General features: G+C 47.3%; 4 protein-coding genes across 5 annotated transcripts in view; 2 read left to right on the top strand and 2 right to left on the bottom strand.

Annotated features, from left to right (window-relative positions):
- Window positions 1-11,302, bottom strand: part of MSI1 (musashi RNA binding protein 1) — a 73,938-nt gene extending 62,636 nt beyond the window's left edge. Inside the window, exons 1-6 of the mRNA XM_027696859.1 lie at window positions 10,969-11,302; window positions 10,122-10,188; window positions 8,404-8,545; window positions 6,797-6,872; window positions 4,391-4,511; window positions 3,888-4,013 (exon numbers count right to left, since the gene is read on the bottom strand). The gene's annotated coding sequence lies outside the window, so the exon portion shown is untranslated. The remainder of the gene's footprint in view (window positions 1-3,887; window positions 4,014-4,390; window positions 4,512-6,796; window positions 6,873-8,403; window positions 8,546-10,121; window positions 10,189-10,968) is intronic.
- A 123-nt stretch (window positions 11,303-11,425) lies between these two features.
- LOC113974069 (cytochrome c oxidase subunit 6A2, mitochondrial) lies at window positions 11,426-13,030 on the top strand. The gene is made up of 3 exons (XM_027696879.1): window positions 11,426-11,553; window positions 11,770-11,909; window positions 12,769-13,030. The coding sequence occupies exons 1-3, from the start codon at window positions 11,451-11,453 to the stop codon at window positions 12,847-12,849; spliced, it is 324 nt and encodes a 107-aa protein (XP_027552680.1). The 5' UTR covers window positions 11,426-11,450; the 3' UTR covers window positions 12,850-13,030.
- Window positions 13,031-14,530: 1,500 nt separating this feature from the next.
- On the bottom strand, window positions 14,531-16,373 carry TRIAP1 (TP53 regulated inhibitor of apoptosis 1). The gene is made up of 2 exons (XM_027696887.1): window positions 16,179-16,373; window positions 14,531-15,183 (listed from the first exon to the last, which is right to left on the bottom strand). The coding sequence occupies exons 1-2, from the start codon at window positions 16,323-16,325 to the stop codon at window positions 15,100-15,102; spliced, it is 231 nt and encodes a 76-aa protein (XP_027552688.1). The 5' UTR covers window positions 16,326-16,373; the 3' UTR covers window positions 14,531-15,099.
- A 49-nt stretch (window positions 16,374-16,422) lies between these two features.
- The window catches only part of GATC (glutamyl-tRNA amidotransferase subunit C), a 7,068-nt gene continuing 6,869 nt past the window's right edge, over window positions 16,423-16,621 (top strand). For both annotated transcript variants that reach the window (XR_003536428.1, XM_027696877.1), the window contains exon 1: window positions 16,423-16,536. Coding sequence is in view for 1 of the 2 variants with exons in the window: in XM_027696877.1 (XP_027552678.1) it covers window positions 16,450-16,536 (87 nt within the window). In the remaining variant the exon portion in view is untranslated. The remainder of the gene's footprint in view (window positions 16,537-16,621) is intronic.

Genomic DNA, 16,621 nt, shown 5'->3' with positions numbered 1-16,621 from the left:
GCCTGGGAAATTTAGGGCTGCAGGACCGGCCTGAAGAAGCAGGGTGACACTTTGCACCTACTTGATGAAAACACTGTGCTGTGCAAAAGAGTGAGTACTCTCCTCTGTATCTGCTTCTCACAGAAGACAAAGATGAACTGCATACACTGTTTGAATAACTTTGTCAGGCCCATATTCAGAGTGGTGCTGATACATTTCAGAGCTCTTTGCTTGCAGGTCCCCTCAGAGGTCATGAGGACTCCAGGAAGATATCTTCCTATGCAAAGACAAACATTGTTTTGGAATTCTTTACTCTGTGGTTTGGATGCTGTCCATAAAATCTTACACTAGCTTTCTTGGAAGATAAAACAATTGGCCACTGCCAGGGACCTAAAGGCATCCCAAACATCTTCATGAATACCTTAAGTTTCTGAAATAATGACAAAGGCATTGCAGTGGGAGAAACTACCTGAGAAGTCTAAAAAAAAAATTAAAATAAATCACTGAGGCTGCTCGGTTGCAATGCCACGAAGCTTCCTCTGTCTTCTGCTGCTGCTAGTTTGTCTGCAAGGAAGTCCCAAGAAGGCAGATCTAAAGCGATGCCCTTGAAACATGCGGCTGGGACTGCCTGGGAATGATCCATGAAGTGTCTGGCGAGCTCCTCCTGCCGGCTGCTCTCCCGGAGGCCGGGCTCGTGCCGACAGACCCGGATTTCGGTTTGGCTTTTCGGGAAGCTGAAGGGAGGCAGAGCTAATGCCACATCTTCCTTATGGTCATAGCAGTAATGCCTCTCACATCACGGCTCATGCCCTCTCAGACAGACAGAGGTGCTGCGGTCCGTGCCAGGAGCTGGGCAGAGCAGCAGCTGTGGAGGAGCCTGGGGAGCCCAAGGAGCAAAGGGGAGCAGGGCTGGCAGCAAGGACAGCAGGGACAGAACCTCGGTGTAAACAGGCACAGGGGCACAGTGACCAAGCAAGAACAGCAGAGAACTCTGGTGAGAGTGACCACATTTAGCCAAGAGCTCAGTGAGCCCAGGGCTGAGGACAAGCCAGGAAGTCAAGTCAGGATGAGCAAGGTCCACAGCCAGGCACAGATACCCCTGCAGCCTACCCCAGAGGAGGACTGAGGACAAGGGCAGCTCTGTGCCATGGCTCAGAGGCCTCAGAAGGCTTCTTCCAGCTCTTTGACACACACCTCTGATCCCAGATTACACTCCACCATATCATGACAGACCTGGAGCACAGGCAGCCAAACCTGTAGGACGGGGAAAAGAGGTTGCAAAGTCAGCTGGTGCACCCAGGGCCCTGTCAACACACTGCCCAGCACAGCCAGTGGAGAACATAAAAATTATTGGAAGTGCTGACAAAAGAACCTGGGTACAAATATGCCACACAGTTTGAAAGTGTGAAATAATGGCAATCTGTACTTCAGCTGTTTCAGGGTCTGGTCAGAAATGACCTTTGCAGGACACTGTGTGTGTGCTTTTGTTTTGCCAGTCTGTTGGGAAACCCTCCTTTCCAAGCTAGAGTAAACTTAAAACTGCCATTGGGATGACAAAGCTCCTCCAAATTTTTCACCTATATTTTAAACCAGAAAAAACCCCAAATGTACGCTAATCCTGGCTTCCCTTAAAAAATAATCCATCCCCACCACATACTGCTCTGTGACATTTCACCTGCTCAGTTCTTTGGTCAAGCTATGTCCCAAAAGAAGAAAACAGATGAGACACACTGATACCCATTTCCTACCTCCTCTCTGGTGACATCTGCCATAGCCCTGCACTGGCAGGTCTCATAGGTATGTGTGCCTGCACGGGGAGGTGAAACATCCTGAGGCAACAAAGCCCAAGTGGCAGATAACAACTGTCTTCAAAAAGGGAGCTTGTTGAATCAACAGGGAAAGACTAACCCTTTGGAAAAGGGTATCCCTGATTATCCTATTGAATTACAACAGGAGAAATCAAAGACAGACAGACAGGGGAAGGGAAAAAACAGGAGGTGAGCATCCCAATAGTGTTCCCAGCTGGACTGACATTGATACACTGCTTAGATAAAGCCAGTCTGCCCTGGAAAGGCTGAGTGGATAAAGTAGAGAGCAATGGTCTGCTGAAAAAAAGAACATCTTTTATCAATATTGATTAAAAAAATTCTCCACATTACATAAGCTATTTTGGAAAAAAGTCACCTTTCCAAAGAGCAACCTGTAATTTTGCTGAGGTGGCCAGGGATATATTGTGTCTCCTTCCATACAGAGCAGTGAATGTATACAGGACTGCTACTAAATGTGGCTTCTTTGCCAAGCAATTGTATTCCTGTACTTTATGTTTCCAGTGTGAAAACTCTAATGAAACATTTTAAACCAAAGCCGTTTCCTTGGAGCTGCCTCTGACCTTCTTTTCCTTCTCTCTCAGCCAAATCTCCCTGCCAGGATGAATTCAGACCTAATGTCTGCTCCTCCCACCAGGCTTTTGGATATGTGACAATATCCTAGTCACTGGGAGCTGTGCCTGCTGGTGTCCATTGTCTTGTGTCCAGTTTGGGAGAGGGCTTTTAAGGAAAAGACCAGAATTAAATTCATGAAGAGTCCAATGATTTACTGGAATGACCAACCATGTAGCTACTTTCTGCACGCATCTATCAACAAGTTGTGAGTCCTTAGTAATTAACTCACAGGGCTTCAGCATAGGAATGGTTCAAGGCTCAAGAAGAGCCTTTTGAAAGTTTAAAAACCAAAACAAATAGGCAAAACCAAACTTGAAATAATGGTCCAATCTAAAAATACTAAAAGGTTGTGCATTAGCTAGAGTTGTGGTAGGGGGACTGCCCACCAACCTGTTACATTCCCTAACGGAGTCCCAACAGGCACAAAAAGGGGTTACACACTGCCCAGACAGAGCTGCTGGCTGGGCTCTGTGGAATGCATCTGTCCCAGCACTTTGGTGATGGGCACAGCACAGACGTGCAGCCTGATCACAGCCACGGCAGAGTACAGCAAAGGCACTCTCTCATGACACTGAGGTCCCAGTGCAGTGACAGGAGATAACACAGGTGAAAGAAAGGAGCTGCTCATAATGGAAATGCCAGGTGCATTGCCCAGGTAAAACAGGAGGCTCTGAGGGACAGGGGATACAGACCAACAGCCACAGTGTGGCCGATGCGAGGCCCTGGGTAATCCAACAATGGTGCTCATGGTATGATGGGCGCTACCAGAAGGAAAGCAAGTTACAGGCCTTATTTACAGTCAGCCACAATCTGTGGAAACACTATATGTATCATGTGAGCCTCACTTTTTATGATGTCATCTATACTGCCTGCCCTATATATTTTAGGTACATGAACAAATACATACCTTGGGAGAAAGTAAAACTTCTTTCTCTGTTATATCTCCTGTAATCACACTGCAGACAAGGTGAAAAAAACTTTGCAGATATCTATCCAATTCCCACATTAAATCAGTGAGTTACTTGACAAATGCTTTCATTTAAAGACCAACTACCTGCTAGGAATTCACAACTAGGCTTGAGCCCTTTGTCTTCGAACTCTTAACTTTTCTTCCTCAGCCCCCTGCCCCTCCTTCCATCAGTGTTCTGCAATTTGCCAGCCTCCTTTATGTCTCAGTTATGCCTGCACAATGTGAGGCAGGCAGACCCATGTGCCCACAAACAGAAAAGCTCTTCCAGCTCACAATAACTCAGCAGGCTCCTGCGATTTTCAGAGCCTGCATTACTGTGTGCCCATGTCTGCTGTCAAATTACTGCCTGGACACGGGCTCCATGGCTAACCTCGGCCTTACCCCAAACATGAAACCACCTCTGAGCCCTCAGGAACATTCATCTTCTCCTGCAGCTCTTCCTACACAAAGTGGTGTAAACCTGGCTGATGCTTCTAGGAAATAAAGAACAAGCTCACCCCTCCGAAGATGTGTTATGGTTTGATGGCCTCTTTCTGCAATCTACTGAGAGTGGCTGTGCTCCATGTCATGCATTTAAAACACATCAAAACAGATTTGAAGGGTGGACAGTTCTCCTGAGGTTTCTAAAGGAAAACAGAGATGAAAGCCATAAAAAACAATCCTTCACACACAGCAGAGGTTGAAAAGTAAAATCTAAACATAAGTTCATTTTCCCTTTAGTGTAAGCTCTGGCAGTCCCAGGACTGTTCTAACTTTTAGATGCTTGTCATGGCTGTGACATCACAGCAGCAAGGGGAAATCCTGAGTACATTTATTACAACCTTAGCTGCCTTTCCTTAAACCCCCCACCCTGCCTGACTCTATCTGAGGCTGTGAAAAGACAATAATAATAATAGGAAGCTGCTCCCAAAGTTCCTACAAGGGAAACAGTTATTTTCATGTCCTGCCTCACTGTAGATACCTGTACATAGGAAAGATGGCATGCACAGATCACACAAACCTGTAATTGAGGCAAGTCAGAGATGTTATTGACTGTAATTGCTGTTGTCTGTCTCGACCTTCTCCTCGAGGTGTCTCCACCTCCCATTACAATGTCACAGCTAAGGGAGTTCCCCGGTGGTCTGCAAATAAGCAAAAGAGTAAGTGGTTAAGAGAGAACTGACATTGTTTACATAACATTAAAATTAATTCTAAATCAACAATTCAGAGAAAGTAACATTATTGCATAAAAGCAGACTAAAAGAGATTTCACTGATAGACGGTGCTAACAGCAACATTTTGTATATATAAAGCATTCTGTACCCAAAATCCTCAAAATGTTTTAGAAAAAAGAGTACACTGTCTTTCTCCAGTGTTTGGCAGAAAAAGTGAGGTATAGGCATTCACAGGGTTTTGTCAAAGTAACTGACAGTTTACCACCAGAAGGAAGAACAGAATCCAGGCTTTTCAATCCCTTACTCAGTTATGTGCATTATTTTAAAGCAGCCCCTGGATTTACTCATCTTAGTGTAGGTTGGGTAAAAGGGAGCACTAAAGCAGAAATATACATGTGTTCTACATCTTAAACCAAGATTTTCCTCCTGGAATGGCAATAAGGACACTCTGCAGCCTAAGGTTTTCTAGGCAGCCATAAAGCCTTCATCCTCTTGACTGTGCTGGTAGCCAGGATAACCCTCAATCCATATTCTATGCCCAGTGCATGCTGCAGGAGGGAAAGATAACAAAGGCTGTGATAGAACTCCATCAGGGAAGTCCTTTTGGGCCCCATTTCCATCAGCTCATAAAAGGAACAGCCTGGACCCACATGCTGGGCTCTGCTAAGGCTGCTCCAGGCTGCAGCTCTTCATTTGCAAGAGAAATGACCCATTTGCTTCCCTCTGACCTCTGCAGACACTTCAGACTGCTGACCTCATTTGCCCATGGCTCCCACCACTGCTGGGCATCCTCAAACAGGTGCTCCCGGACCAAACCCTCTGCTTTCCCAGGCAGGGAACTAACACAGCTCCAAGAATCCCAAATCAGGGCTCCCAGGAGGCTGCTGGTGCATGGGTTGGGAACATTCAGCCCTCAACACATTTATTTCCTGTACAGAAAAGCAGAGGCCGAATGAAAAGGAGGTAAAGACGAGAGGTTGTAAGTTTAGCTTTGTCAGCTGAAGTCAGAAAACACACTTGCCCATGTGAGTGTGCACTTCTCAACACAGATCTCTTTGCTGAAACCACTGACAGCTACATCTCCTGTTAATGTGCAGGTGTTCAAGAAGGTCCTGCAGTCCCTGCAGCCCAAAAGACAACGTTTTGGCTGGTGACTGGCCACTCTCATCTCTGCAGTAGATTTCCAGACTCAGTTTTGTGTCCAGGGATGAAAGGTGGTAATGCTACTTCAGCACGGGAATCCCCCTGCTTGCATTGCATCCCAAGAAAAAGACACATCTCTCCAGACACGCTCATCACCCACCTCTACCCTGGCACTCGCAGCCTTATTACCAAGAGTATCACAATCCAAGGACTTCTGCTCTTAAGAGCCCCGTTCTAAAGAGAAGATTACCCTGTTCCACTGCTAAGGACACAAAGGCATTCAGTGGCTGAACTGGGAATTCAGTGCTGGTTTTAAGTCCAAGGTCAGAGTCCTACTCACTGGACTAATCTCTAGACAACAACATTTTTCTGCTTGGCAGAGAGGTGGGAGCCTTCAGGTCTGGAAGAATACTGAGGTCCTCAGGTGGAGTCACAGATATATGTATCACTAACTAATATCCTTTTCAATAAAAGTGGCATAAAACCAAAGGAAGCTAGGTCAGTTCTTCTGCTGGTCTCCAAAGAATACCCAATTATCAGAATGAACATAACCATCTTTAATAAGTAAGCTGTTTTGGAAGCTGAACTGTTTGTTCCAAGTGCCACATAGACACCAGTTCTTGCTACTGGCAGAAGAGGCCTGTGAATCAGAGCCTGAAGTCTGATGCAAGAGAAGTTTGGGCGTCTCAAGCTGCTTTCCCCAGCAGAGAACAACCCTATTAGTTTGAGAAAGTCCCCTGCCTGCTTTCTCTCTGAGTAATTAAGAGTGAAATCCTCCTCTCAGTGACCCCAATGCTCTCAGCCTAGGCTGATTTACACATGAAAGGAACTCTCTGAGGGACTCTCTCCCTTTCACATTCACAACCAGGCAGGACCTATAAATAAAACCTTTCTGAAAACAGGAGCTTTCAAAAAGATCTGTGTATGTGCACAAATGTGTATGAGAGAAAGGGCATGGCTGTGTGCACTCGAGGATGTGTGTTTGCATGCGTATGTGAGGCGTGGGTGAGAAGAATGTGCATTCAGACATCAGCCCCCCTGCAAACAAGTGTCCTCAGAAAAGTATCTGCAGGGATGCAGGAGTGTGCACAGGTACTGGGAGCACTTACAGGAGCCAGAGGGCATGTCCAGGCTTGTTTCCAGCTAGCACAGTTCCAGGGGTTCACCCAAGTCAGCTGAGTCACTCTGGAGTTACACATGGAAAAAAAGAGAGCCGATGAGAGCACGATTGTGAGGCACTTTCCCTCCACAAAGCAGTAAAGTACTTGCAGAACAAACACCAGTGGTTTGCACTGCTTTGGCTATAATGTGGGAGGTAACAGGGAATCAGGTATCAGGGCATGTGTTCCTATGGTTTTGACAGAAGGTGAGATTTTTAAGTGGTTGCATCTTCTCAGCTGCCCAGGAGAGAGAGAAAAATGTTGCATTTTCCAGGGCTGTCATTGTTCAAAAGTAATTTTTAGTTTTCTGGAACACAAAACCCCTCAAAGTTTGAAAGATAAACTGACTGACACCATGAAAATGAGGGTCAGAAAATCAAAAGGACTGTGACTGCCTTTACATCAGTAGTTATAAACACAAAACTGCCTAGATATGGATCTCTACTGTCCCTCCCCCTCTGTCCTCTTCATCTATGTGGCTGCACAGGATATCTCCCCTTCCATGAGGCCTAAGGAGGACCCTACACAACTTCCAGGAAGCTGGCAGTTAGTGTGACCCTGCCCTAATAAAAAACAGGTGAAACAGAGCCAACCAGGACAGACCACAGGGCTTCACAAAGCAGGTTCTGCTCTGTGGGTCTTTGCCCCTGTAAGAGGCAGTTTTTTAAGACCTGGCTACAACGTGATAATTTGAGAACTGCAAACTATTCCACTCCACTCCTTCTGACCAGCTGAATCATTTGCTTTACTGAAACTGTGCCCGTGCCCTGTGCTAACACCAGCAGTTGGGATGTACGTGTGGTAGAACCACTGGAGCTGCTCCACTACTTGGTGGGAGACTCCAGGGGGTGAGAGAGGGGCAGGAGAAGTGCTGCACCCTGCACCCTTCTGACTTCATCCCTGATAATCGCAGCTCTCGGGTCTCTCCCCTCCCCAATTCTTATGCAAACATTTAGAAAAATCAGGCAGAAAAAAAAGGCACAAAGCAGGAGACATAAGGAGTGCAAAGCCTCACAGGAGCGCACAAAGCACAAAATGCCTCTTCTGCCCGTTCAAAAGACTCTTCCCCGCTCCTTGCACTAGGCAGGAGTGTGTGAGCAGGGACGCAGAGCTCCCCTCCCACTGAGATCGCAGCTAAAGCCCTCCCCCAGTTCCCAGGGTCTTCAAATAGAGATTTGCATAGTAGTTCCAGATCATTCCCGAGAGAAGGGACAATGGCTCTCTCAACGCCCTCTTTCCCCCCTCCCTCCCAAAGCTGATAAAGCCCTGGTGAAAAGGGGAACAAAGGATTTACAGATGTCAGAATATTGATTTCTGCCGTTACAGGACTACAGGGAGAAGATGAAGGAAACTTTTGCCCGCAGAAACTCTGTGAAGTTTGAGACACAGGCACTATCTCTGCAGCACTTCTGTCTATCTCAGCGTTTGTTAAGACAGTATCTGATGGAGGGAACGTTTCTATTCGAGAGGGATGAGCTGGGCCCTGAAAACTTGGAAACGCAGAGGCATAAGATTACAGTCTCCAACCCCAGAGAGCGCATTTGTTGTTCCCAGACCTGCTGAACGGAGAAGCACTTCCAGTGAAAGCAGTTTGCCACCAGGCGGGCCGGGCCGGCATTGCTCCGAGCGCTTGGGATCCATCTCATCGGCGGCTCACGCTGTTATCCGTGCCCTCCTCTCTGCTATGCACCACTTCAGCTGAGAAAAAAAAAAAAGAAAAGAAAAAGGAAGGTGAAAAACGAGTCTTTGGAAAGTGGCCTTTGATTCTGAATGGTATTGGAACCTCCCTCTCTCAAAACTCAATACAGGGCCATTACCTGAAAGCTAAAGCCTCCTACTTCCACACGCATTTCTGTGCCCAGTCCGTACAAACCTGAGCTTGCTTTTGTGCCACAAACATTCTTTTTCAGTGTAGTGAGTCAACTTCACCTCTGCTGAACTCCACCTCTACCAGCTCACTGCAATCATTCAAATTTTGCTAAACTGAACAGTGACATGATCCAAGCTGTCACATGTCACTGCTGCACATCCAGCAGGAGACAGATACTGGGCAGCCAAGTCAGGTTAGGGGAGTTCTGGCCTGGCCTCCACCTGTCCCACCACCACACTGAAATTGCTTCCTCTAAGTGTCTGGCTACCACCACTTTATAGACATATATATATATTTATTTTCCTTCTCAGGGCTAATTCTGTAGCATTTATGCACTCAAAGGGCTCCCAGGATGCTGGATCTTTTGGAAAATTGTATGTGTTGAAACTTGCTCAAAATACTGGATTTAGGCCCAGATTTCTAAAGATAGTAAGTGAGCGTCTAAATCAAGCTCAAGGCCCTCAGATAGGTTAGTTTTGGGAAAACACCCCCTTTCTGTGAGGCAGCAGGGCACAGCAGTCAGTGAGTACAAGAGAGGGTTCCCATGCCAGGGGTCAATAATCCAGACAGAGCTGCAGAGCCTGCGCTGACTTATCACTTGTTTTCCCCACACCTTTGTAAAAACACGTGCTGTCAGGAGGACTCCAATCATCACAGTGATAATAACCATCACTGTTAAACTTCATACAACCACGTCAAAACATTGTTCACAATACTCTTAAAATATCTAGGTTTCCTCAAATACCTGCCTGTCTTCCCTCAGCTAGAAGAAATTATTCACATGGAGTCTTTTGTGTCTCCCAGCAGCCACTCCTAATTTACACTACATTTGAATAAGGTGTGAATCAGACCCACTGGAGTCCTGACATACCTCATACAGAGATTAATCGCAGCTGTTGGGATGATAAAGGCTAAGATACACCCATTTTAAATCAATGTCACTCAGACTGTAATGAAACTGCCACCGCACTCAGGTTCAGGGCAGACCAAACCCCATTTTCAGTCGCTCTCCATGAGCCTTTTGCAGCTCTGTGGGTAGAAGTGCTCACAAGGAGCATCTGGAGCAGCTGTGCTAAGAGAACTTTTCCTCATCCAAGACAGAAGTTTGTTTGTTTTGCCGATCCTTTGTTTTCTCTCATTTGTAAACATTAGTGTCTGTTGCTTACTTTAAAGTTTTTTGCTACACACAAAAGTAGTTTTGTTTACGTAGCTCCTGCTACAAGTTTGCTTTAGGATAGAGAATTTAATCTTGGTTTCATCTCTGAAAAATTGTACAAAATAATTCTCGGATATTCTGTTCCCTTCAAAAAAACACATGCAAATTCCTTTTAAATTAAAAGTCTGATATTAGACATCTCATAAACCTGAATCCAAAGGATGAAGGTGGGGAAAGGCAAAATCTACCTCCAGTGTAGATTTAGCAAAGCAGGTGTGCATGCACATGGTGAGTTGCAGTGGTTTGAGGGCTGTCCTGTACAAAATACATCATTATTGGTGAAGACAGAAGAGCAGTTCTGTAGGTACACACAGTGCCACGTGGGAATAATTTCTCCTTTCAGTATGAAAGCAAAACTGTTCTTGAAATTACTTATTAAATAAAATAGTATGAAAGCAAATTATTGGAAGAGGTAATAGTAATTTTAAAAAAAAGATAATAACAAAGAAACCAAAGCACTTTTAGCAGTTTAAACTGCCAAGATACAGCAAACAACAGCAGTAGTTGTATACCAAGCTGTGTTTCATAACAGCCTTCCAACATCCTGGCCATCTTACCATTCCTATATGCTACACAGTAAATGGGACACAAGCCCTGCTGCAAGTGATAAGGTCTGGTCTGAGAATTCCCTTCCCAAAAGCCCCATTTCTCTGCTTTCCCACTGTTAAAATATTTACACTCGCTATGGGAATCCTCTCATTTTACTGTGGGGTTTTAAGCGCTGAAAATGTTGTCTCCATTTACATGGCTTCTGCCAAAGGTCACCCAGCCAGCCACCAAACTCCAATGAAGAACTAAAATAGGATCTAGACATTTGCAAATTAATTACGATTTTTTTTGCCTTGAAGTCTTGTGTTTATTGAAGTGATGTTATTATTTCTGTGGAATCACTCCAAGAATCCAAATAATCAAAAACACATTAGTGGTAACAGAACTGCCCCGTTCCAGGGGCCCTTTGATCCCCTCACGCCTGGGACATCCCTACAGCGCCGGAACTTTTCACTCTCTAAGCTATTTATTGCTCTCTACAATTACCTGGGGGTGTCGGTCCCTTCTCCCAGGAAACGCAAGAGCACACAGTTTCAAGGTGTGCCGGGGAGGTTTACGTTGGACGCTAGGGAGAATTTCTTCACAGAAAGGATGATTAGACATTGGAACGGGCTGCACAGGGAGGCGGTGGGGTCACCGTCCCTGAAGTGTTAAGACTGGGCGTGGCACTGAGTGCCCTGCTCTGGCTGACACGGTGGTGTCGGGTCGCAGGTTGGACTCGATGACCCCAGAGATCATTTCCAACCTAAACGATTCTGTCACTCTGTGTTTCTGTGTTTCCAAATAACGCTGTGATTCTGCCACCGCTCCCCGTGATCGGCCCCGCCCCGCCCCCGCCCTCAGCACCAAAATGGCGCCGGCCCCGCCCTCAGGACAGCCCGCCCTCAGTGTCATGCCCGACTCAAGGTCGGCGGGGCTGGTCCTCGGTCCCGTTCCGGTTCCGGTGCCGGGGAGCGGTTGCGGAGGACATGGCGGCGCTGGCGAGGGTGTCCCGGGGGCTGCTCGGCGCCGCCGGCCCGCGCTCCGTGCCCGCGCGGGGCATGGCGGCCGCGGCACACGAGGGCGGCGGAGGTAACGGGGGCCGGGCGGGGCGAGGGCGGGGCCGGGGCCGCGCTGCCCTTGAACGGGCGCTGACCTTCGCGGGAGCGGGGCAGGGCAGGGCGGGCGCTCGGTGTGAGCCCCGCGGAACCAGGGCAGCCTCGGCAGTGATCGTTAGCGCGTTAATTGCGTTTGAGGCGCTCTGGGGTCACTAACGCTGATGGCAGCGGTGGTTGTTCTCCCGCCCAGCTAAGCTCTGGAGGATGTTGAGCTTCGTGGTGGCGCTGCCCGGCGTGGCCGTGTGTATGTTGAACTGTTACCTGAAGGCGCAGCATAAGCACGAGAGGCCCGAGTTCGTGCCCTACACCCATCTCCGGATCAGGACCAAGGTACCTCTGCGCTGTTTGAAAGCCCTCTTTTCCTCGTGCTGTATCTGAGCTCACTGCAGCACCTCTTGCTTTCCCATCTGCTCAGTGAGGTGCTGTGCATAGACAGCCGCGATCTCACCCCAGGGCTTTGTTTCTGAGGCAGTAAGAGAGTTTCTCACAGCTCTTCCCACCCCCGAGTGATCCTCCTAAAAATGTCCTGCTGAAAAACGTTTCAGTCCTAAAGCTGCTGTACTTAAACTAATACACAGCTAAAAGCTAACAGAGGACATCCCAGATTCTCAAAACTGGAGTCCTCATATTTTCCCGCAGGAGCAAAAGGGTTTGACTACCTGAGTGTTAATACCTGTTTTTGTGTCTGATAACACAACAGTAGATGTTTAAGCAAGAGCAAAGATCTTGCGGTTCAAAGACCGTGGCTCCCAGCTAAAGGAGAGAGTTTTTCAACCATTGCTTCCTACAGCCTGGGAACAGATGCCAGCTTGCTTAATTCACCAGCCTGTCAAGCTGTGTGATCACAGAATCATGTAGGTTGGAAAAGACTTCGAAGATCATCAAGTCCAACCTGTGACCCAACACCACCTTGTCAGCTAGACCATGGCACTGAATACTGTGTCTAGTCTATCCTTAAACACCTCTAGGGACAGTGACTCCACCTCCCTGGGCAGTCTATCCCAATGTTTAACAACCCTTTCCATGAAGAAATTTCTCCTGATGTCCAGTCTGAACCTCCCCTGGCACAGCTTGAGGCTGTGTCCCCTCATCCTCTCACTGATGTTTGAGTCTGGACTGCTGCTTATTTCTGATGCTGTACAGATTGTTCAGGAGCTGCCACTGGCTTATTTCTCTCTTCTTTCAACAGCCTTTCCCCTGGGGTGATGGGAACCATACCCTGTTTCACAACCCCCATGTTAACCCTCTCCCAACCGGTTATGAAGATTAAAGGTCCTGACTACAGCCAGAACTTTGGCTCTCCCCATCTTGAAGCAGCATGTTGAGTGGGAACCATCGTTTCGGGGGTCATACTTTCAGAAACTCTGCATTTGAGATGAAGCTGAGTTGTTTTAGTGGCTTCTGTGTGTACTTGTGATGAGGTCCTTTAAATAAACAACTCTGAACATGAATTTAAGATTTGACTGTTTTTTTTTAAATCTGAATCCTTAGAAGTTCTTCAGTGTCTGCTTAAAACATGGAGGCTTCCCCCAGGACACAGTGCAGGAGTAAAGGGGTTTGACTACCTGAATGTTAATACCTGTTCTGTGTCTGATACACAACAGGAACTCACTTGGCATAGGACATGACTCAACTTCATGTTCTTCATGTCTTTTTTAACTGGTGACTGTAAACTCACAGCCAGAAGAACAGGTATGCAGATTAAAATTCAATATATACTGAAGCACATTCTCCATAACCAGCTATTGCAATATTTATTCACAGTCATGAAGGTGATTTTTCTCTTGGTCCTTTCTGGCAGAGGGAGAAGCAGCAAAGATGTTGAGCTAAGCTCTCTGTGCCTTCACAGCGTTCCCCCTCAGCTCTCAAATTTTCAGGTGTATCAGTACATATCTTGCTCACAACTCTGCTTTCCATACAACTGCAGTCTGATTGTTTAAAGTCACTCACACAGGTGTTGCAAAAGAAAACACAATTTTGGCCCCGCTGCACATACTTGTATAATATGTATTGTGTCATGTAAAAGCTGCTTAACCTACAGGGGATTAATGACCTTCCATAGCCAACAGCCTGAGTCTGTGCCAGCACATTATTTTTGAAGTTTCTCTTTGCTGCAAGTCAACTATTTTCCAATTCTTTCTTTAACTTCTCTGTTTTTTACATGGTACAAAACTGAGCTCTTGTCTCAGTTGTTGTTAATCCTGTTTTTCCCAAAAGGAAGAATGCAGCAGCTGCCTTGGCATCTTGCTGTTGAAAGGAGTGACGGATGGCAAGAGAGAATCTCGAAGTGGGTGCTGCAGGACCCCCTTCCCCATCTTTCAATGCAATTTATTTCATCTGCTTACTAGTAAAATGACTGCTGAGACAGCTTTTCTGTGTTACAAGCACAGAACAAGGCACTGATGGGCACAGTTGTTTTAAAGCTGACAAAAATCATGCTACATTTAGCCGTACATGAAAGATCACAGAAAAGCAAACTGGTTGTATGTGTTATTCCTGTTCTTCTGCACAAGGCCCAGATAACTCAGTGTCTGGGCCAGCTTTAAAGTTTGAGAACTGCACCTTTTTTAGTTTTTTTTTAAAGTAAAACCTCTGAATAATCCATCAGGCAGTGATTAAAAGCAAAGAGAGTGAAGCTCTTTTTTCATCACTGTAATTCCAGGATAATTAGGAAGTTGACTTCTCTTTTGTCCCCAGGCCATGATATTCTTTACTGTTTCACCTGTGTTGGTGTAAGGAGAGGGGCCAGCTTTTCCCCATCCCTGTGTGAGGATCATGCCAGGGGAATGTGTAATGTTAAAGGAGAGAGAATTTGAGTTCATGGTTGGGTCACTACCTCAGAAAAGGCTCAGTAAGTCACCTCTCCTTAAAAGTTTCCTCTTCAGCTTCTGAGCAGGCCACCTCCATCCCTCCTAGAGGCCACAATCAGATACTACTGAACAGTTCTGAACTTCAACAAAATATAACCTGGTTATATTTATTTTAGCCAAGCTGTTGAAGGCCCAATAGTGCTTTCAGACCATCCCTGTTGCTGACAGAAAATAATGCTTTAGCCCCTCAACGTTCAGGATGACATGAAACAAACTTCTTCCACCAAAATTCAGCAGCATAGAGAGGAGACAAAGTAAATCAACCCCCTTCATATTTTTAAACACTTTCAAGTGTTATATAAATAAGCAAAAGAAACCAGTCACAAAGAAATTATCTCAGCCCGCTCCAATCAGCATTCCCCCATTACACAGTATATTCAGCAGGAAGTTAGGTCACATGGATTTTTAAGCTGTTAGGTGCTGAACCACCACCAAAATTCACAGGAAAAGAGGCAGCAGTTACCACATGATCCAGTCTTTTTGGTTTTTGATTTTAGCTGTTTGTTTTCATAAGCAGAGAAGATTCCTCGCTTCCCAGAAAGCAGTTAATAAAGATCTAAAGGTCTTATCCAGGTGGCACCTAGTGGTACACCTGGTGATGGTGCTTAGTCCAAAGGCTCATATCAGTGACTCCACCCACACAGCCAAGGTCAAGAGGAGTTTTCAGTTTTTCCTTTGCTCGGGCCCATGAATTCCAGGCCCTCGATGGGTATGTCCTTTTCCTTTATTGCTTTCTGAAAAGGAAGAAAAACAAAACCAAAAAATTAAAATTGACATGTCTTTACAGTGCTACGTGATGTAATCTTTGGTGCAAAACACAGAATCACAGAATCAATGAGGTTGCAAAAGACTTCTGAGATCATCGAGGCCAACCTGTGACCCAATACCACCATGTCAAGCAGACTGAATGTGTCCAGTCTCTCCTTAAACACCTCCAGGGATGGTGACTTCGCCATCTCCCTGTGCAGCCCATTCCAATGTCTAATCACCCTTTCTGTGAAGAAATTTGAGCTGATGGCTGACCTAATCCTTCCCTAGCATAGTTTAAGACTACGTCCTCTCATCCTGTCGCTGCCTGCCTGGGAGAAGAGAGATAATCTAGAAAAAGTGATCTAGAAAAAAAAACTATAATGAGGCTGGTTTGGATAATATAATGGCCCATCTTCGCGAGCGAAGATTTGGGGAAAGGTCTTTTTACCTTTCCAGCCTGCGCAATGGATTTTTTAGGTGAGACACAGCCTGCGCTGAACTGAGCCCACCCTTTTAATCCTAAGGTTCATCTGCTGGGGCCAAGCAAGCTTGGACAATGGCAGTGAGGTCCTCAGGACGTAGGTTTGTTTAGAGTGTCCTTCTCATAGATGGATGGCCACACAGGGCTAACGACCTCCATCAGGCCAGGAGACCGGGATTTGAACCCGTGGTCGCAGCAGTGAAAGTCCTGCACGCTAAGCTGCAATGTTAAGAGTTAGTCAAGTATGCACCGAGAGTTCACTGACAACCCGGATCCCATCACGGAAACGAGCCGCAGCCTTTACACCAGCAGGATGAAGATGTTACACCAACAACAAAAACACAGCGAGAGAACATCCGTGAAACACTCCACGCCAGAACCGACGGGAACAGGGCGAGGCCAACCCGACGGGGCGCGAAGCTAAGGCCGCTCCGGGGGCCGCGGCAGGAGCTCGGGGCGGGGGGAGCTCCGGGGGCAGCACGGCGGGGCCGGACCCACCTGCACGCAGAGCTGGTACCGCTTGAAGAGCTGCCCGCAGGGGTCGCCGGCGCTGTCGCCCTTGAGGAACTTCTCCGCGAACCAGCGGTTGAAGCACTGGTCGTACTCGCGCTTGAGCTCCGTGCACGCCTCGCCCACGCTGTTCATCGCGGCGGCCCCGCCGGGCCGCACCCGGGCGCGCCGCCCCCGTGACGCGCATCCGGCGCGCCCGCGGGGAGAGTGACGTCACCCCCGGTGCGTGACGTCACGCCCCGGGAAGGGGACGCGGGAGATGCGGGCGCTGGCGCGGTGGGTCTGCGCCTGGAGGGTCCCCCCGCGGGGGCACAGCGGGTTCGGCGCGCACCGGCCCCCGCCGCAGGTACCGCAACCCCTCGGGAGGCGGGAGGGACAAACACTGAGTTAACTTCACAAAGTTCCCCGTAAAAGCTGGAAAAGCCCTCGGA

Source organism: Neopelma chrysocephalum, unplaced genomic scaffold (genome assembly GCF_003984885.1).
Source record: "Neopelma chrysocephalum unplaced genomic scaffold, ASM398488v2 Primary Assembly neopelma1_116, whole genome shotgun sequence".
Taxonomy (NCBI): domain Eukaryota; kingdom Metazoa; phylum Chordata; class Aves; order Passeriformes; family Pipridae; genus Neopelma; species Neopelma chrysocephalum.
Note: the sequence above shows the minus strand (reverse complement) of the source record. Positions and strands in the feature narration are given on the sequence as shown.